General features: G+C 48.9%; 1 protein-coding gene across 1 annotated transcript; it reads right to left on the reverse strand.

Moving 5' to 3' along the window:
• Nucleotides 1–10,490: 10,490 nt before the first annotated feature.
• On the reverse strand, nt 10,491–20,242 carry LOC144299040 (SEC14-like protein 3). The gene is made up of 12 exons (XM_077874321.1): nt 20,107–20,242; nt 19,047–19,122; nt 18,739–18,782; nt 18,546–18,605; nt 17,337–17,525; nt 16,307–16,402; nt 15,626–15,686; nt 14,417–14,500; nt 12,564–12,670; nt 12,026–12,165; nt 11,758–11,927; nt 10,491–10,911 (listed from the first exon to the last, which is right to left on the reverse strand). The coding sequence occupies exons 1-12, from the start codon at nt 20,158–20,160 to the stop codon at nt 10,790–10,792; spliced, it is 1,203 nt and encodes a 400-aa protein (XP_077730447.1). The 5' UTR covers nt 20,161–20,242; the 3' UTR covers nt 10,491–10,789.
• Between the last annotated feature and the right edge of the window lie 795 nt (nt 20,243–21,037).

Genomic DNA, 21,037 nt, shown 5'->3' on the forward strand with positions numbered 1-21,037 from the left:
TCTTGATCAGCAAAACCAAGGACGGATCTGGCCTTTGGAGAGCTTACTACTTGACCTTGGGCAAATCCTTTCCCTCTGTGGGCCTCAGTTTCCCCAAATATAAAAAGAACATTATCTTGGTCTGCCACATTTGAGCTCTGAGTCTAATCTTTATTAAACATATAGCTGGAGACCCATTCAACTCCAGCCATACAACCCTGGTAAGGGCCTTTCTTGTGCCTGCCACATGTGAACTGGGACAGGAGCTGTGGGGTGGCGGGCAAACCGAGGCCTGCCTGTGGGCACTGAAGTCAGGGTGCTCCTCCCTTTGCTCCTCTAATGTTTGCTCAGGGGCCCAGCAACCCCTTCGGCAGAAGTTGGGCCTCTTCTGGATGCCTGAAACCCGGCACATCCTCTTGCTGTGGGTCAGTGAGTGGTGCACTTGAGGCATTCATATGGGCCAGAAACAAGATCACTACCTTCTTAGGAATCATTTTAAACATAGCCATTATTTGAAAAAATAATGGCAGCAGGGGAGGCATCTGGGTGGCTCAGCCAGTTAAGCCTCTGACTTCAGCTCCAGTCATGATCTTAGGGTCCTGGGATTGAGCCCTGCTTTGGGCTGTGAATTCAGCAGAGAGTCTGCTTCTCCCACTCCCTCTGTCCCTCCCCTCTGTTTGCTCTCTCTCTCAAATAAATAAAATCTTAAAAAATTTAGTAACGGGGAGAGGCTGGCACAAGGTGGCTGCAGCATGTCGGAGCTTGAAGGGCCTGGTTGCTGTAATTACTGAAAGAGCCTCTCGGCTAGGTCTGTCTGGCCACAATGGAGCAACTGGTGGAGCAAGGGGCTACTGCTATGTTTCTGGACCTGTCCAACTCTGATGGGGAGGCCCACCCCAAGAAGTTAGGGAACAGTAAATAAATAAATATTTATACATAAATAAAGCGGTATAAATTCAGATTTAAATGTGTTATATTAAAAACAAAGGTAGTAAAATGTTCTCATCACAAGAAGAAAAATTTGTAGCTATGTGGCGATGGGTGTTCACTAGAGTTACTGTGGTAGTCATTTTGCAATATTTGTATATCAAATAGCAAGTCGTGTCATATACCTACAAGTAATATGTCAATTATATCTTAGAGGACAAGCAAAAAAAAAAAAAACCCAAAACCCCTCCCCACCAAAACCCAAACAAGCAAAAAACAGTAACACTCAAAGCACATTGCTTTTTTTTTTCTTTTAAGATTTTATATATTTATTCATGAGAGACAGACAGGCAGAGGGAGAAGCAGGCTCCATGCAGGGAGCCCAACATGGGACTCGATCCCGAGTCTCCAGGATCACACCCCAGGCTGAAGGCGGCACTAAACCACTAAGCCACCAGGGCTGCCCAGCACACTGCTTCTTGATTTTACTAGGCTTTACTATTATCTGTGTTCCTGAGGTTATTTACATTTCTTGTATCTGTTTGGTGGTTCTACTCACTTGTGTTGGCTGCGGTTTCTCAACTCTGTCCAATGACTTCTCTTGGGTAGCTTGAAATAGGTCATGATAGGACCGTCTACACCATGGAGATCAACAAAGCATGGATTCCCCCTCGCCTAGGGAGCCAGAAGTTAAATGTTTACCAGCACACTACCACTCTGGCCCTCCTGCCAACCCAGGAAGTGGGTCATGGCACCTTCCCCACCCTGTGCAGACCCACGGCTAGGATCAGAGAGGGTAAGTGGCTTGACAGAAGCCTCACAACCTGTAGGATTATGGGCAAGACCCATTCGTACTCTGCTCCTTCTCCTCCCCAAACAGCCAGACAGGGGGAGGATGGTGGCCTCGGCTGTAGCCCCTGCTTGTCTGGAGCCTTTGCTCCAGCTTTCCTTCTCCAGCTCCTACTCCGACATCTGACACTTGGGCTCAGGCCCTTCTCGCTCTTCCCTGGGGTTTCCCATTCACTTTTGTAGCTTCTGGCCCCAATCCTCTGCCACCACATGTCCTATCTGTCCCCTCCAGGCTTGGATGAGGGCAGCAGCCTCTGGCTTGTCTCTCCCTGCCCTGCCCCCAGCTTTTCTATCTAGCCAGCCACTTCTTAAAATGTTCAGAACAGAGTCCAGATTCCTTCTGGGGGTTCTTAGAGCCTTGCATGGTCTGGATGACCCCATCCCTTGTGCCCTACCCTAAATCTTCATTTGAGCCATTCTTTTTTGATTTTTTGGATCTGGCATTTGCCCTGACTGGGCTTTCTCATACACTATTCTCTCCAACTGGGACACTCCCTTCCCCTACCTCTTCCTGCAGGTCCACTCACCCTCTCCTGACTATAGCCTACTCAATTCTTTCCCCTTCTAGAGACCCTCTGATCCCCTAGGATTGGTTTGGGAGCCTCCTCAGTGCTTCCTCCAAACCAGTATTTCCCCCATTGCCTGAGGGTGGGGCCAGACCCCTGTTGGGATTGGGGGCAGGAAAACTTGTCTTTTCCCACCTGCTCAGGGCTTTGTCCAAGAGCATTCAGGGAAGTTTGGGTCCCCCAAGGGTCACCTTCATGCAATGCTCAGTGTCACCACAAAGAGGCAGCACCACCCAACTTGCCCGTGTTGGCTGGTTCAAACTTCCTCCAGGGTTACTGAGAACAGTATCAGTGAACAACTAACTCCTAGTGTGCGCCCAGTCCTGTGCTGAACACTTCCTGTGATGTGGCTCATTTACTCTTTACAATCACATCATAGTTGGATTCATGTTTCCTGGAGTTGGAGTCACTGGCCCAAGCTCACACAGTCCGCCCCCTCCACCCAACTCACATAATTCAACATTCCTCCCATCTCTTCCAGCTTCCCTCTCTCCCTCTCCCCAGCCCAATTCTGATTCTGTACCTCCTGCCTTCCAGCCCGTTGTGGAGCGGCTGACTCACAGGCTGTGTGACCATGGGCAAGTTACTAACCTCTCTGCGCCTTGGTTTCCTCACCATACAATTCTCTGTAATGACCTCCTGAAGCTGCTGCCAGGATTACAGGAGAAATGGCTCACAGAGCATTAAGCCAGAGCAGGGGCTCACAGAGAGAGCTCCACAAATATTGGCTATTATTAATGTGTCAAGAGGCCTCGACTTCAAGGACAAATGATTGAATTGTTCCACCTGATGACCAACTCAGACATAAATTATGCCGATTACACACTTCAATGATTCCAGTCCTAAGACTTTATTCAGAGGAAATAATTGCATGATTGTCTCAAGATGTGCAGCTGAGGGTCATCGTCATGGTCTTATTTGTACAAGCTAATATCTTGGGAACTCCTTAAATGCCCAATGCATAAAGGAACATTCTTCTGATCTGATCATGCTGTTGGCTGAGTCTCCCCAGGGACCTTCTGTTTTGATACCTTCTATCACTCCAGACATCCTCCAGGATCCATTCTGAACACCTCAGCCTGGCATTCAGAGCCTGGAGGCCTTGGCAGCCTTATCTCTCACCACGACACATCCCTGCTCCTGCATTCCTGCCTCTGCTGACTCCTCACCATTCCCCGGATGTGCCCTGCACGTTAGCCTCTCTGCCTTCACTCAGACCATGCCACCGGCCAGGAGTGCCCTCTCCACATCCGTCTTCCTCTGTTGCCAGCCCTCAGCATCCAGCTCTATGCTGGATGCTACCTACCCTGTGAATGCTTCTCGACTTTTCCTCCCAGACAGGATCATCTTTCCATACAGCACTCTTCATCCTCATGCTCCTCCCTCCCCTTGCACAAGAGTTATGAAAGACACCCACAGAAAATCTGGATGGAGCGCTTGCTGTATGCCAGGCATTGCATTAAGCAGTGTGTTACATAATCTCTGTAAGAGCCAATGCAATAGGCGCCATCACCATCCTACAGCTGAGAAAATGAAGCCCACTGTGTGATAAGCCTTCCCTCAGCATCAACTCTTACTAACCTTATTAAATCCTCTTGAGGAAGGAGGACTTTAGTGTCTTTTCTAAAATCTGGAGGCGTTGCAGGCAGGTGGGGGGAGTGTGGAAGTATTTGGCCTGTGCCCAGCTCAGCCATGTGGGCTCCAGGTGGGGCTTGTTCCTTCCCAGCCTCCTCTGGGCCAATTTAAGGAAGCTTGTAGGGGGTGGGAATGTGGAAGCTTGTAGGGGGTGGGGAGGACCTGCAGGATTTCTTTTCATTATGGTCGTCCCCAGGGGACTTCTGCGGGTTGCTCTGGTCTTGCAGCAGCTCAGTAAGGTCTGGGCAATGAGGCTCCCTTAGGAGATGGTGTGCCAGGTGTGTGTCCTCCCCCATACCCTCGCTGAGCTTAGCCTCCTCCCTGCCAGCAGTACCCCTGGTGAGCCTTCTTGAGGATAACTTGTCCCACACTCATCCCACGCTGTCTGGCCTGGGCAGCAGCAGGTGCCAGACTTGGCATCCTGAGGATACCTGGAGGAGAGGACTTCTTTCCTGATGGCCTGTGAGTTGCTGTGCCAGGTGCCTTTCAACACTTGGCCTCACGTTTCCAAAGCCACCAGCTCCTGGAATCCCCCACTGAGAGCTGAGGACACCAGAACCCTGGGTCACCTGTTCCTCTTCCCTGACCTTCACCCTGCTTCTTGGGAGCCTTTCAGTCTTGTCCCAGGCTGAGCAGGACCCTCCTGGAGGTCCAGAGCAGTCCTGCTTCTTGAGGCTTGAGCTCCCCAGCCAGGCCAAACTTGGGAGCAGGAGACCACCCCAACTCTGCACCCCGGGTATTTAAGGCAGAGCCTGTCATGTAGTAAATACTGAACAAACACTAAAGAAATGCCTTAAATTCTTAAAAAACAAACACAAAAAAAAAACCTAAAACTCCTTTCTGGTCTTTAGCTTGCCTGAGGCCCTCTGGATCGAAATGATCCTTCTTGAGACAGTATGGCAAGGTGGCCAGACGCCCAAATGGTAGGGGGACCTGGGTGGCTCCGCACAGGGAGCCTGCATCTCCCTCTGCCTATGTCTCTGCCTCTCTCTCTGTGCCTCTCATGAATAAATAAGTAAAATCTTTTTTAAAAGGGGTGGCCAAATGGTAAAAAGAATTAACTGGGGGCCATGCAGAGATGAGTGTGCTTTCAAGCGGTTGCTCACACAGATGAAAAGAAGTTTTTGTAGGAAGAGGGTAAAGGTAAATTCAGCTTTCATTTTAATGCCATTTGGCATCCTCTGAGACTTGCCATATAAAAACTCCAACCTTTAAATATTTCTAGAAGAGCCCTTGCTTGGGAGTTTGAATCTGAATCTGAGTTCTGTAGCTGACAGCTGCATGTAACCACCATAGGCAGATGGTAGCAGGACTTCCTGCCTCAGTTTCCACATCTGTAAAATAGAGGTGGTTGTGCAGCTCACAATGCATGTGTGAAATTGCCCCTAATGGCAACTATGATGATTCTTAGTGCTGGTCAAGCTTATTTAGCAGCTTCTCTTTGGTCTTCCCACTCCCACTGCCTCCCCTTGGGGGAACTTGCCCAGGGCTTGCCTTTCAGTCCGGCTGTGGGGACCCACCAGACCTCCTTGACCTATGGCGCCTCTTCCTCGGCAGTCACCCAGCTAGGATGCTCCTCAGGCAGGAGGTGAATGGTTCTGCTGCAGCCGGCCTGTCAGGCACTCTGCATAGCCCTTCAAAGGACCCTCTCACCCAAGAAGCACTCACCCTAGACCCGACAACCCTGCAGGTGACCCTCCAGGTACTGCATGGTGAGTCTTGGGCTGGTGTGTGTAGGTGTGGAGGAGGTGGAGTGTGGACCCCCGAGGCTTTGAGTAAGGAGGAGGGCAGAACGTGGGCCACCTGTACCATCCTGTGTCCGGCCTCAGTCTTCTGCTCTTGGTGGGACATGTGTGCACCCATTTGGTAGGGGTGAGCAGGGTAAGAGAATGGAAGTTCAGCCATTTCTCTGAGCCTCCATCATCCCACCTGTAAAATGGGTATAGCAAACGCTTCTAGGACCATTCCAGAATAAATGGAATCATGGTTAAAGTTGGCCCTATACTGGGAGGTTTCATCTGTACCATGGGAAATCCTTACCCTGGAAATGTAGGTGGCCTCTCCCTGATATAGGAAAACCAGAGAGAGGAAGGTCCAGAGAGGCTGAGTGATGGCCTGCTGTCACCCAGCTAATATGGCCATGCTGGAATCAGGATTCAGAGCAGGCTTCTGCCCTAGGCAGACTGTCCTCCCCTTCCCCTCTGACTGAGCATATCTTTCTGTCTGGACCATTGACAGCTGGCAGATGATAAGTGGGAGAGCTCTGTGTGTGACTCCTGCGACTTTGGCTGTTCCCATCCCAAAAGAGGCTGGCTCTGTGGTAAGACAGAGTGGGACCAGGTTAGAGGGGCTGCTGGGGGGCCCACGGCTTATGTGGTCAATGGATGTTACTGAATCTGGCACAGGTACAGCCCAGGGCCTGGGAGGGTAGACAAGGTGGTGGGTCAGGGGGCAGGAACCAGGAAGAAACTGTGGCTTGGGTGGGTAGGCTGTGGGCCATCAGATAGCTGCAAATGCCTCTTCTGTCCCCTGGGTGCTTTGAGGAGGAAGCTTGCTCTTCTTGGTGCCAGGACCTATGACGGGTGTACTAATATATTCCCTCTGGCCTCCTTTACCAAGCAAATACAATAAACAAATATATAACCATCTAAAGCAATTTAGATACTTCAATAAGATCTAATCCTGCAATGTAGACCATCATTAGTGAATATCTTTAGTGCAGCCATATCCAGGCAGCTTTTGTTGTATATACACATGAATATAATGATCCAAGTTTTATAGTATTCTATAGCCTTCTAGAATACTCTACAGTTCTGTAGGTCAGATACCTCTTTGACATTTATGATGGTATATCCATGGGATGGAGGTATTAGAATTGAATCAGTACCTTGGGGATGGATATTTGTGTTGTTCAGTTACCTTCTTTTAAACCCCGTTAGGGGACACCTCACTGCCCTCTGCCCCGGGCCCCATTTAGCAGTTGAACACACACCTGGTTAGGAGTTAGCTGGCTCTGGGCCTCTGCCAGGGGCTGGGAGGTGAAGAAGATGCCAGAGCTAACAGCTTCCCTTCCACAGAGTTTCCAGGTGAAGGGAGCACCCATATGGTAGTCGTAGGGCTACTGAGGTTCAAGAAACTGCTGATGTCATGGTGTAAAGGTAGATGCAGGGCTGGGAGGCAGCCTAGACCTGGAAAGGTCTCTTCCCCTCTGTTATCCAGGGTCATGGATTCTTGCCCTTGATCCTGACCTCACTGCCCTGTCCTATCCCCAGCCACACCCTGCTTCACCCAACATGTTCCTGGTTTTTCTTTTCCTACTTAAAAAAAAAGTTTGCTTATTTATTTATTTGAGAGAGAGAGAGCATGCACAAGCTGAGGGGGAGGCAGAGGGAAAGGGAGAAGCAGTCTCTCCACTGAGCAGGGATCCTGACATGGGGCTCCATCCCAGGATGCTGGGATCATGACCTGAACTGAAGGCAGATGCTTAACCAATTGAGCCACCCAGGCACCCCTTCTTTTCATACTTTAACTCTGGGCTTGAAGTCTGCTCCAGCTCTCCTGCATGGTCTGCCTCATACCTCTGGGTGGTCTTGAGCCACTCCCCAGCCCCGTCCTAAAGGACTTGATGGCAGTGGTGCTGGCCTTCAGCTGTTACTCTGCGGTTGATCCTGTTCCTGCTGACCTTGAAGAAGGTAGGAAAGGCCTTCCAGCTGCACCATACCCTTGGCTGTCTGGGGAGTATGCCGAGGGGAGCCCTGGTCGATCAGGACACCCAGGAGATGGAGCCAGTGGCCAGGGCAATGGAGAGAACTTCTGGGGAGGAGATGGATACAGTGTCCCAGGCTACCATCAAGGAAAGCTGACAGAGCACAGGCCCTTCAGAAGACACCCAAACCACCCTTTTATTTATGTACAATAAAGTTTTCTATCGCTCAAGGGCTCTGGTCTTGCCTTAACTCTCTCTGGCACTCCTCTGTGTTGAGGGACAAATATGACCTCTTAACTGCATGATGTGAAAGTGGGCTCTCTGGAGAAGCCACTGCAGTAGTGGCTTCCTGGGGAAAGTAACCCATTTAGCACCAGTTGGCTTGTTCTCTGCCCACGGTTTGCTCTGGGCTGCGGTCTGCATGGTAAGTGGCCCAAACTGTCAAATTTGATCCCTCTACGGGAATAGCCTGCAGTCACCAAGGACAGCTGAGACCTTTCATTCCCAGTCATCTCTGGGTCATTAGAACTGAAATGCAATTACCCTTCATGGTAGGGGGCATGTGGGCCTTGGTCTTCCTGCCCCTACACTACTTGCTGACCACTGCTGGAATGGGGTGCCCATCAGCCACAGTGACAAAGTCAGGTCTTTTCCATCTCCTTACACCACCTCCTGGACATTCAGAACTGGAACTAAGTGGCCCCTGAGTGAGGCTGGAAGCTGAGGAGGGCTATTTCTCACTGATGGTGGAATAGAGTAGGAGCTGGTTTGCCATGGCTGGGCATCGAACAGATGCTGAGGGGCACTTTTTGGTTCTTGGCTTTAGCCCCAGTCTAGGCTCCTAGTGTTGCCCCTGTCTCCTGGTAGCAAGTACCCTTCTACTCAAAGTGAGGTCTCTAAGCAGCAGTAGAGGAGGTCAGGCAAATGAGGCATCCAGTGGTGCTCACAGCCACCTCAGCTTCAAGGGTGCAAAGGGTCCACCCCAGCATCCTCCTTGTGACCTTGCTGCAATGCAAGAGCCTTTCCCTTGGGGGCAAGGGTAAGACTGCCCTGTGCATCCACCCTGCACACCAATGCTGGGCCAAGCACTCCGAAGGACCCCTAGTCCGGCATTGCTGGTGCTACAACAGTCTTCCAAGAGAATGAGCCCATTCCCCCTCCTCCCTTTCTCCCCTTCTTCCCACTCCCCTTGCCCTCTCCCTGATTTGTAGGGTGGCCAAATAGAATATGGGATGCCCCATCAGGTTTTAATTTTAGATAAACAATACGTTTTAAGTATGTTTTAAATATTGCATTTTCCCCCATAAATCTGGCAACCCTCTCCTCCTCTTCCTTTCCTCCTTCCCTCACCTTCCCCACCTTTAAGAGTCGACAGTCTTGTTCTGGCAAGTTGCTACAGTAATGTGAATTTGGTGGGAGTAAGCAGGTGGGGGAAGGTGGCCTTAACTTCAGTGGTATTTCTGCCACCCATGGGCTGAAGGAACCCAGGCCAGTGCCTTTGGGAGCTCAGTTTCCCATCTATAAAATGGAGATGAAATCCTGCACCCATAAGTGCAGATGGAAAGTGCTAGCCACTGCTGAACATTTGCTTGATTGGTTTCAGGGTCAGACCTTCCACTGTGGCTCATTCCAGCACCCTTGGTCCTGGGCAGCTCCTTCCCAAGAACCAGCCAGCCCTTTGGTTCCCACCTACCCATGTTTTCAGTGTAGTTTGGTATCTCCTGGAAAGAGGTCTGAGGGCTCAAGCCAGTGTCTCCATTTCCCTGGCTTGGCAGGAATGTCCTGGAGATCTGACTTCTTCCTCAGCCACCGAGGGTCATGGTGGGTGTTGGGGGGTCATGCTTCTCAGAGGTCATGTGAAGAGTGGACAGGTTGCTAGGCTTAGAAACAAAGCTATAGCCCATTTTGCGGTGAATTTCCTTGGACAAACATCATGCAATTGAGCACTGGGGGTTCCTATTGCCCCAGCTGCCCAATGGGCATTACACATACTTTGCATTAACTGGGATTGGAGAGGATAACACCCAGGACACTTCTACTGGAAGGTCTAGGATGAACAAGTCATTCCTTCTCTCCTTTTTTATGAAAGTAGGGTCTCAGGAAGTGATATTATGGTATTAAAAACAATGTCTTTGGAGTAAAGAAAAAACAAACCCTAGGTCTTGAATCTGCCACGTAAGAACTATATGATGTTGGGGGTGACTTCACCTCTCTGACCGTTAGTTTTCTTACCCATAAGATGGCCATGATAAGTGGTCCCTGGGGAAGGTTTGGGTGAAATGAACAAAACTCATAAAGCACTTGGAACCATGTGTGGTAAGCAAGAAAGTACTCACCAGGTGGTAGCTGAAATTTTTAAAATTATTATTGCCAGGCAGCAACCAGAACTAGATAGGACCTCCTGTGCTTCCAGTAAAGTTTCTTTAATTGCTTAAAATATAAGCTGTGAGTTCCAAGGGAAGAGGATACAGGTGGGAGTGATAGATTGGGAAAGCTGTGTGCCCTGAGCCAGACAAACCCCTTATGCAGGCATCGCCTACCTACCCCAGGGGGCAGCCACACCCAGAAACCTGGGGGCTGGATCACCTGAGTCTCCAGGAGAGCCCACAACTTCCACAGCCCTGTCTCTGTCCAAGGTGCTGAATCTGCTCTGGTAAGCTCCTTGTCCTGCATACCTGTGAATTACCTGCTCATTACCTTCATTCAACTTCACAAGTATACATTGAGCATCTACTGTATAAGGAGTAGAAGTTAAAAGAATTTAGATATGTCTGTAACCCAAGTGGCTTATATGTCATAGAGAAGAAATTAAAATACACACAAATGCCTTAGAAGTGAGAACATAAAGCTAAGGATTTATTTTCTGGTTTCTTGGTTTTCAGTGACATTCATCTCTTGCTTCCACCTTGTTTTTTCCTCTTATGCAATCTTGCCATCCTCCAAAACTGTGCCTCTCATAACTTTCCTGGTATGACCACAACATATAAATCTTCCCCAAGGCAACTCTTCCTCTACTCACTAATCTCACGGAGTCAAGAGGACTAATGATCAATTTCTGAGGGAAGAGGGGATTGTAGGATATAGATAAAGGAGAGGGTCAGGGATCTCTGAGAAGTGAGGGAGCTGCCTAGACAGGGGTGAGTTCCTTGTCATACTTTTGCATGCCCTCATCTGGGAGCAGCACCTCCACTGTGAAGCTGACCTTCTTGGCGTGGACAAAGCTATAGGTGTTGTCAAAGCGCAGGACATCTAGGGGGACAGATGGACATATGGATGGTTAGGCTTGGCTTCACAATCCCCATGTCCCTGCCCCAGCCACAGAGAGAGGACGGGCTATGTTTCTACCTGCCATGTTTGCTAAGCTGGGCCAAGTTTCTACCACCCCTTTCCCATGGGAACTGTCACCCTTGAGCCATGTCTGTAAACAGACACTGACCTCCTCTTGGCACATGCCCAGCCTGGCTTTAGTTGCACCAACTGGCAATGAGAACAATGGCCCCTTCTTCCCATTGTCTCCACACCTGAATGTGTGCCTGATAGGGGTGAGGCAGGGCAGTTGGGATTGTCAAAAGCCTCCCAGCCCCCTTGGATAAAGTAAGGTGCTAGGCGAGGCTAGTGCATACCATCTACTTCCTCACAACCACCCAAGAGGCAGAGGTTGTACATCTGCTTTGCAGGTGAGCAAACCAAGGGGCCAGATTGGTTAAGACTTTGCCCAGGGTTATGCAGCTACCATGAGGCTGAGGTGGGACCCTGGCATCACACTCAGCTGTGTGGCTCTGGAAAAGTTGATTTACTTCTCAGAGCCCTGTTTTTTTCCCGGGAAATGTTGCACCTGCCTTATTGTCCCTTACCTGCATCCTGTGGCCTGAGTGCTCTCACCCTCTTTGAGACCTGTGTGTTGCTAGCTCTTGGTGTGTAGTAAATGCTTGAGAATGTAGCCTGAAGAATGACCAACTGTGTTAATGAATGACGCTAATTTAGGCTGTATGTTCCTGAGGTAGGGGGAGTCACTGCCCCTCTGTTTCCTCCTCTAAACCATGGGACAGGTGGCTCCAGCCTTCCAGACCTATGGCCCAGCCAGGGTAGACTTACAGACACCGGCTTCAGAGCAGGTGAGGCTCCCATCCTCAGGCACCATGTGGGCATTGTAGCGCTGACTGGGGAGTACTTCTGTCATCTCCCCAGCCCGTTGCCGCTCCCCCATCTTGGTCTTCAGGAAAACCCCAAAGCCAATGTCTGCGCCATCAGATGAGAACTGCCACCTGGGTGGGCAGGAGGGGGGACAAGTTGCTGCTCAGTCTGATTGGGGCCCTGAGTGTCTAAGCCCCAGCCAGAGATGGGTTGGCAGCCTGGCACTTACCTGAGGACACAGCCTGGGAACAGAATTTCATATTCCACCTGGTGTGAGGAGCCACGACTGATCTGCACTGAGTGCTCATACTGAGTCTTCACTTGGTCCCGCACATACATGGACTTGGGGATCTCCCCACCATAGTTGATCTGCAGACATAGGACAGAATGGGCTTGCTTCCCTCTTTTGGCCATTGCGTTGCTTGTGCTATTTCATGCTATTTCTCCGGCCTGATATGCTTTCACCATCTTCTGGAAGTATCTGGCTCATCCCATCCTCTCTCACCCCCCAGGAAGCCTTTCCTGACCCTCCTGGGTCAAGCCCTCCTCTGGAAACTTCCCTTACAGATCATCCCCCTGAGTCAAATTTTCCTCATTTCTTGTTTGCCTGAATAGCTGCTGAGAGCCTGGTGATAGGAGGGCTAGAGCTCTCTAGCTCAATACCTGGCCCACAGGGGTCTCTCCATAGACATATGTGGAATAAATGAGTGGGTGAGAAAGGAATTCAGCTCCACTCCTTCCCCTCCCCTATCTGGGGTTCTTCATACCTTAGTTAAACATTTGGGGTTTCCATCTGGATCAGTCAGAGCCCCCCCAAAATGAGCAGGCAGTTCCTCGGGACTGATAAGTTTCAGCAAACCTTCCTTCCAGTTGTCTGTGGGTAAAGGGGTTGAAGGGTTGTTATCAGGCATGGAGGGGACTTGTCAGCCCTGTATTCCCACCAGGGGGCTCTGAATTCAGGAGAAGCCCTACAGGGACTAGGCTACCACGACCAATTCTCCAGCCTCCCATTGGGCTGCAGAAAGTGTCTTCTAGCATTGTGTTGCTATGGAAACATGTTTCCTCTTAGCTGATAAGGGTTTGCACATTTTTGAGGGTCTTCCAGTCATGAATAGTGAAGATAAAAATCATCTAATTGTCTCAAGGAGACTTCAAAGCCCTATGAAGTCAAGGACCTTATTGGGGGCCATACAGCATGTAGGTGGCATACTCAAGCCAGACTTCTTGGTGGAGGATGGATAGCCCTGGGCCTTTGAATGGACCTTCCCCTTCTGTGCTGCTTAATCACCAAAGCCGTAATGCTTATTACTGTTCTTCAGACCTGTGCAAAGCTCTAAGCATCCTGAGTCTTGCAACAAGTCTGTGGCCAGGCTATCTCCCCCGCCCACCCTCAGCCCCACTGTGGTCATGGGATATTCCCTGCCAATAGTGGGATAAAAGCAAAGACCACAGTGTCTGGCACACCAGGGACAAATGGACAGGGCTCTATGCGCCACCAAGTAGGATAGAGCCCTGGACTTGGACCTGGAGTGTGGCATTACCCACACTGCTTCAGGGTTTGGGAGGCTCCATTGTGATCCACCTAGTTCCCTATCTCTGTGGAACTGGGCAAAGGCTGAGGCTCAAATATCAAGAAGAGAAAGAAAGCAAGGATTTTTGGGACACCTGGGTGGCTCAGTGGTTGAGCGTCTGCCTTCAGCTCAGGGCATGATCCCAGGGTCCTGGGATCAAGTCCCACACTGGGCTCCTCTCAGGGAGCCTACTTTCTCCCTCTGCCTGTGTCTCTGCCTCTCTCTGTGTGTCTCTCATGAATAAATAAATAAAAACCTAAAAAAAGAAAAAAGAAAGCAAGGACTTTAAAGATTCTACCCCCAGAGCCTTAGATCTCCTGATTTGATGATCTGACCATTCTGCTTTCGAGAAGTTGTCCTCCCAGTTCATGGTCATTGGCTTGAATTTAAGAACTAGTTCTCTTTTTCCGTTCTCTTTCCATATCATTTTTTAAAATAATATTTTTTTCTACTTATAAAAGTAATACATTTATTATAAGACTTTAGGAAACAGAAAAATACAAAAAATAAAATTAAAAACCACTTGATTTCTTGCCATCCACAAATCAACATTTTGTTGCATTTTTTCTAGCAATATATTTTTGTCTTTACAAGGAAGATGATACTATCCATACCACTTTATCATCTGCTTTTTAAAATCCTAGTGACATTTCCCTTGACATCAAATCATTTTTCATGGTTTTCCAATATCATCAAATGGATGCATTATTATTTATTTATTCAGTCCCTTCTTGTTGATCCTTCCTTCTCTGAATCACATCTCCTTTCCCTGCTCTTCTTCCTCATCCTCCTCAGCCTAAATTTCCTTTAGAAGCATTGAAGTGATGAGTGTTTAAAGGAAAATGAGGCCCATAGCCTAGAGGTTTACTAAAAACCAAACTGAAACTGATAAGGAGGAAGGTGTGAGGCTTCAGTTACCAAAGACATGGAATGAGGCAGAGATAACTGGATAGACTCTACAGTGTAAAACACACTTCACTTTATTTTTGAGGAGGAACTTCTGACTCCAGGTGGCACAGAATTCAGAGGATAGAGCTGGAATTACTTACTTCCCAATACTACAATTTTTCTGCGAGTGTCTTCACTCAGGAAGGGCTTCATGAGATTGTAGCCCACAGGGAATAGCTTGGTGGCTGAAGAGATACAAAAAAAAGATAATGGACAAAAAATTATTCCATTGGGACACTCTCTCCACAATAATCATAGCCAATAATATGGAGGAGTCATGAATTAGAAAAGGCCCTGCACCTGCCAAACCAATCAGCCAACAAGCAGCCAACTAACCAGCCAACCAATCATCCAAATTATCAACAAACCAACAAAATGGCCAATCAATTTACCTTCTAATCAGCCCACTAATCAGACTATCAGTCAGTCAGCCAACCTAATAACTAGCCAAACAATCAATTAACAAATCAGCCAACCAGAAAACCCATCAGCCTATTAAGCAATGAGCCAACCACCCAGCCAATTACCTTCTGCAGCCAGCCAACTATCCAGGATCCAGCCAAATGACAAATCAGCCAGCCAACTAATCAATCTGCCACCTTACTACTCACCTATGCACCCAACCAAAATGCCTGGTGGTCACTCAATCAGTCAACCAAGCTAAAACTATCCAACAAACCAACTAATCAACTAACTGACCAAATATTCAATCAACAACCAGTCATTTAACTAGACAGCCAACCAACTGGCCAGTGAACTAGACAACCAACAGAGTAAATAATCAACCAACCAACCAATTAACTAGCCAATCATTAAACATCCATCCATCAGCCTGCTCGACAACAAAATACCTACTGAGCATCCACATATTCCCAGGTCTGTGAAGAATACAACAGAAGTGGAAAATCAGAGGTCCTGCCTTCAAGGAGCAGATAAGTTAGGAAATAAGCAGGATTAACACACACAAGACAACAAGAGGTCTCCAGAAGTCAGCAGACAAGAAATGCCAGATTTGGCTCCTCCAGCTGCCGGTGCCACAGGCAGTTTGGGAGTGGAGAGATCAACGTGGGTGGGGGAAATGAGGGAGAATTCCTGGAAGGGCTAGTGTTGGAACTGCCTCTTCTTGCAGTAAGGCCAATCATAGAAATTACTATTTATGGAACACTTCTGTTGTTCCAGGCTCTAAGGGATTAGCATGCAGACACACAACCAGCCTCCCTCACCACTACCAGGGAAGCAGGTACTTTTATTGCTCCCAAGGCAAAATGAGGAAACAGAGGCACAAAAGACTGAAGTCAATTGCCACATACCTTTCACAATGAGCATGAACTTCAGGGTCTCTGGGTAATTCTCTTCAAGGAGGCCAAAGAACTGTGGAACCAAAGACCCCATCAGAACCCACATCTCACCTTCTACCTCATCATCTTTGTACTCTCCTCTGTGGAGTGTCCAAAGGGCCAAGGAGTGTTTCCTTTCTTTCCTTCACCTCCAATGGCCTCTGGAGGAGAGTTTCTCCCTTTAGACTATTACAACCACACTCTCATAATAATCATTTTTAGAATAAATCTAAAAATTGTTTTATTGTTTATTAAATGTTCACAATTTTCCAAGCACTATATACACGTTTTATGTATCAACCCGCTGGAATATCCCTACATCCCTTTGAAATGCACACTATCAATATTCCCATTTTGTAGGTGAGGAATCTGAAGCATGAAGGCAAGAAGTGACTTGCTGGAGTCACAGAGCTAGGGACAACAGAGCTGGGAAGGGTTGGCAGAAGGTGGCCTCTACGATCTCAGTACAGCATTGACTCTGAGCCTGTCTTTTGGGAAATACATTAAGGCTCTTTGAGTCCTGAATTGCAGCGCTGGAGCCCAGGAAGTCAACCATCTTTTACCAAATCCTGACTCTGAGTGAGCAACAAGGTCACAGCAGACCAAGCTCATCATTAAGGCAAGCAGGGGTCACCCAGGGGGCCTTCTCCTCACCTCTTGGTACACTTCCACCAGAGGTTTCCAGAAGTGCTTCAGTCCCAGGCCCTCGCAGTCAAATATCATCACAATGGTCTCAATCTTCTTCCCCAGCTGCAAGGATGAAAGCAAAGACCACTCCCAAGGTTCAGGGTGCAGGCTCAGAATTTGGGACACGGTGACCCTAGTACCTGACCTCTCAGCAATTCTCCCAGTCCCTTACTCTGTCCTCAGAGAAACAAGTGGACAAAACAGTGAATGCACTTACCCACACATCCACCTACTTATCCATCCATTATCCATTTATCATCCATCCATTCGTTTGTTCATCCATCCATTAATTGACCCACTTATCCATCAATTCACCCAACCATCCATTCATACTAAAATTCAGTCATCCATTCATCTCTCTGTCCAATTAATATTTATTAAGCACCTATTTTGTGCTAGTCATGGAGAGGATACTATATAATACTCTTGTCCTCAAAGTGTTCACAATCTGTTTGGAGAGACTGACAAGCAACTAGGCCACTATAAATCCTGCGATAAGTGCTGCAAATAAATAGCACAGGAGTTGTGGGGACACACGCTAACCGAGACAGGGACATCTAAGAGAAGCTGACATCTAAGTTTGGGACCTGGAAGATAGAAGGGAGAGAGCCAAGGGAAGCATGGGAGGTAGAGGTATGTTGGGGGTAAAGTTATTCAAACAGAAGGAACAGCAGGGGCAAAAGGGCTCAGAAGGAATAACAGTAACTAGTATTGTTGAGAAATATGCATGAGGCTCTGTGTGTTGAGCCATACATTTGCATTATCCCATTTAATCTTTACAACTGTTATTTATTATTATTCCTGTTGTGTAAGTAAGGAACAGACTTAGAGGGGTGACATGACTCTCCAAGACCACACAACTAGGAAGTAGCTGAGCTGTGGCTTGACTCCAGAGTCCTCTGATTGTGATAGTAGAGAGCCAGGTGTGTTCCTGGGACCACATCCCCTGACAGACTCACCTGCCCCCAGTTCCCCTACTGCTCAACCTAGGCCTCACCCGCTCTGTCTGCAGGTCACACTCATGCAGGATGCGCTCGCAGTCCCTCATCTTGGTCTTTAGCAGATCCTGCTTGGTGACTGAGAAGAGCAGCCCCTTTGGGTCAAGTGGCCCAATGATATCATACCACACAGGGCAGCCATCCCGGTCATAGCCACATAGGCCTCCAGGCATGTACTTCTGGATAACCTGGGCATGGAAAGATACACAAAACTTAGCATTATGTACCTCCCTGGAGACCCCCAGACTAGGCTGACCTGAGTGGCTCAAGCCTACACAAACTTAGATGTCACCTTCCCTGAAAGGTGGCACTATTGTCCAGGTGAGAAAACTAGGGGGCCCTCAGGGAAAAGCCTTGCTCATAGTGAGAACATGGCAGAGCCAAGTCTCAGCTGGGCCTGGCTGAAGGCCTCTGGGCTCCTTAATTCTGTCTCCCAAATCTCCCACGTCCCTTTCCATTAAGAGAAGTTGGGCTGAGTGATGGAGAACATGGATTCTGAAAGGTCAACATACCTGGTTCAAATACAGACACTACTGCTTCCTTGTTGTGCATCCTTGAACAAGTGACACTACCTCTCTGAGTCCCATTCCACTTCCTCTTCTGTAAAATGGTTTGGATAATCCTTCTCTTAGGGAAAATCCTCAATATCATGTAGGTAAAGCACAGTGCCTGGCCCAGAGCTCACACTCTACAAATGAAACTATACCCATTGCTTTACTAAGATGCCAGCAGTGGGACTGTTCTCTCCAACAACTTGGTGGACTAAATTTCTTTCCCACACAGACAAGATGTTTGAGTAAGACCCTAGGGGTTAGGGCTCAGAGGCACAAACTAACTGTGGTGATGAAAAGCCAGTTTCATGATTTCAAATCCCAGCTCCATGTTGGGCCTGTGGGACCTTGGGTAGCCTGCTTAACCTTTGCTGGACCTCAGTGTCCGCATCTGTAAAATGGGGACAATTGTACCCACCTCACTGAGTTGTGATGACTAAATGAGTTCATGCAGGTAAAGTTTTACCTCAGGCCAGGACCTCATAAACACCCAGGAAATATTCATAATTATTATAGGAGAAATGCCTGTCAGCTTGCGGGCAGTTCCACAGGCCGTTTGGGCTTGTTACCCTTCACTCATGCTCTCCAGTGATCTAGAGGCTGCTTGAATGCTATATCTGTAAAAGACTGGTGTGGGAGGGGAGGGTGTTTGCTCACCTCTGGGGGCTGCCAATCAAGGATGTGGTCAATATCCATGGACTTCCGGAACTCCATGTACTGAAAGGGAAAAGAGAGGTAAGGCCCCACTGGGCTCCCAGCACTTCCAAGGAGAGGATGGAGATGGAGACTCAAGGCCTAGATTGCCCCCCACAAAACCCTTCTCAAATCTCCAGGAGTGGACAGGTCTCACCTTGCGGAGCATGGCCTCTGATTTCTGCAGGTCAAAATTCCGAGCTGTGTGAAGATAGAAGGAAGGTGTGAGGTGGGAGAGAGACGGACTTCTAGTCAGCTTGTCCTGGCCCCAGGCTGTGAGGAGCTATGCATGGCATTGGGGGCTTATGTAGGACCTTCCTTCCCTGCACCCTCCTCTCTCCTGAACCTGAACATGTGAAGCAAGACAGTGTAATTGGATCCTGAGAGCAATGAGTTGTTCTGGGCAGTTGGGACCAGGCCCCTCTCGCTGCTCCTCACCCTGATCTCCCCCACCTCTGCCCTTACCTCGGAGCCAGCGCAGAAGGAAATAGTCATCAGGATTGGGCAGGGCGGGCAACACGTCCTGCACATTTTCTCGGAACTGAGAAGGGAGATGCTGGTTAAAGTGGTTTTTGCACTTAACCTTGGCCCCCAAACTCAATAATGGTTTTCATCATCCCTTCTCTTCCACATGCAGTCTGGCCCATTATGATGGAAGGATAGATGGGCAGATGGAATAGCATGAGAGATGGATCATTGGATGGGTAGACGAATGGAAGCAAAGATAGATGCTGAGTAAATGGATAGAAAGAAGAATGGATGGATGAATGGGGGGATGGATGAGTGGGTGGGGGATGGAAAAAGAAGGAAGGAGAAATCAGAGGATGGAAGGAGGGAGAGAGAGGTGAGTAGAGGAAGGAGATATTGGTGGGTGAAGAGACAGAAGAGGATTGGATAGATGGGTGGCTGGGTGGGGTGGGAGGATGTATGAAAGAAAGGATAAATGAGTGAGTGGGTGGGTGGGTAAGTGGCTTGGCATACGAGTGTATTTGTAGTTCTTTACTTTTTTTTTAGGGCATCAAGGCTTCTGCCTTTTTTCATTCCATTTTCTACAAAAGCATGGTTAATGATTATATGTTCTCTTCCCCATTGACTGTGGGGATGACAACACATTCTGCTCTGTCCCTCTCACTCTTACAGACAGGTCACCTTTCAGAGTCACTATCAGAGAAGGAGGGCAAACAGAGTCAGAGGGCAGACGATTAACATCCTTTAGTTCCCACCAAAGGGGACTGGGAGGGATGGGAGGGGGCAGCTGTCGAAAAACCTCTCTGGTTCTGGCTTCCACATGAGAAGTCAAGTTTGATCTAGCGCATACACTATTACTTGGATGTGGAACTTTTCCCTCAACCCCTGCCCTGGACAGAACTGATGTCACTGGCTGCTGTGGAACATGATCCTGGGTAGGGTGACAGTAAAGACAAAATATCAGAGACAAGCTGAGCCAACAGAGTGGGACACGGTTCCGGCCACCCCCTCCTCCTGCCCCTCAGCCCTCTGGGGCGCCAAGAGAAGGGGCTCTCACCTTGGCCAGGGTCTCTGCCTGTTTGGGGCTCAGGTCTCCGACTCGGCCACTCATGGTGTCTGGTTGAGGCTGGAGGAGTAGGGGCCACTGCAGGTAGAAGCCAAGCCTGATCTGTTGCCCTGACCCAACTGAGGCCTTTAGCCCCCACTCCTGGGTGTGGCTCCAGGCACCTCCTTCTTGGCCAACTGTTGGATTGCACATTACATAAGTGGGATTAAGTGAGGTCCCATGCTTGGCTCTGGGACAGGTCTGAGGGGCAGGCAGGCACAAGAGGCTGTGCCAGAGGGCGCAGGAGCCCAGGCTGAGTGCCATAAAACATCCACCCATGCTCCCAGGCTTCCAGAGAAGGGTGGGGGGGGATTTTAGGAGGAGTGAGAACTGCTCCCATCATCAGTTTCCCCATCTCCCTAATGAAGAGACCCCACATCTAGGGTTCTGCAAAGTTTACCCCCTACACCCAGCTCTGACTGGTAAGAGTCAGGGACTTGGTCAGTCTAGTACACAGTTCATTCAGTTTGTTGGGGTAGGAAACTCATATCCTTCTGCACCAAAGTCCATATTCAAGAAGAGACAGGCTGGGGTAGAGAAATGGAACTCAAATGTGTCCTTACTGAAGGTATGTTTTTTCCATGGTGCTGACACTATTCTTTCTGGTGTCTTTCAAGTCCTATCATGCAATGCTGGCCCTGTTCCTTCAACATGGGGAGGGGCTAAGCACTCCCCACCCTGTTGACTGCTTTCCCATTGCTGAGATCATGAGGACATGAGGGTCCTTGTCTGGGATCCCACATTCCCTGGGCCCTAAGGAAGAGGTAGAGCATATTGATGGTCTTGGGGCAGTGGGGATGTTTCTTGGAATTTTAAACACTTGATCAGTGAGAAGTGTCCACCAAGTATGCTAAGTGATGAAGGAAACCCAGAATATTTCCCT

Source organism: Canis aureus, chromosome 27, assembly GCF_053574225.1.
Source record: "Canis aureus isolate CA01 chromosome 27, VMU_Caureus_v.1.0, whole genome shotgun sequence".
Lineage (NCBI taxonomy): Eukaryota > Metazoa > Chordata > Mammalia > Carnivora > Canidae > Canis > Canis aureus.

What these genes read in the sequence shown, in the direction of transcription:
- LOC144299040 (XM_077874321.1), bottom strand. Translation starts at nt 20,160, where the DNA reads ATGAGTGGCCGAGTCGGAGACCTGAGCCCCAAACAGGCAGAGACCCTG. An exon ending in CCTTCTGCGCTGGCTCCGAG is followed by an intron (nt 18,783 to 19,046) that starts GTAAGGGCAGAG and finishes ATCTTCACACAG; the next exon opens with CTCGGAATTTTGACCTGCAG. An exon ending in TTGATTGGCAGCCCCCAGAG is followed by an intron (nt 17,526 to 18,545) that starts GTGAGCAAACAC and finishes TTCCATGCCCAG; the next exon opens with GTTATCCAGAAGTACATGCC.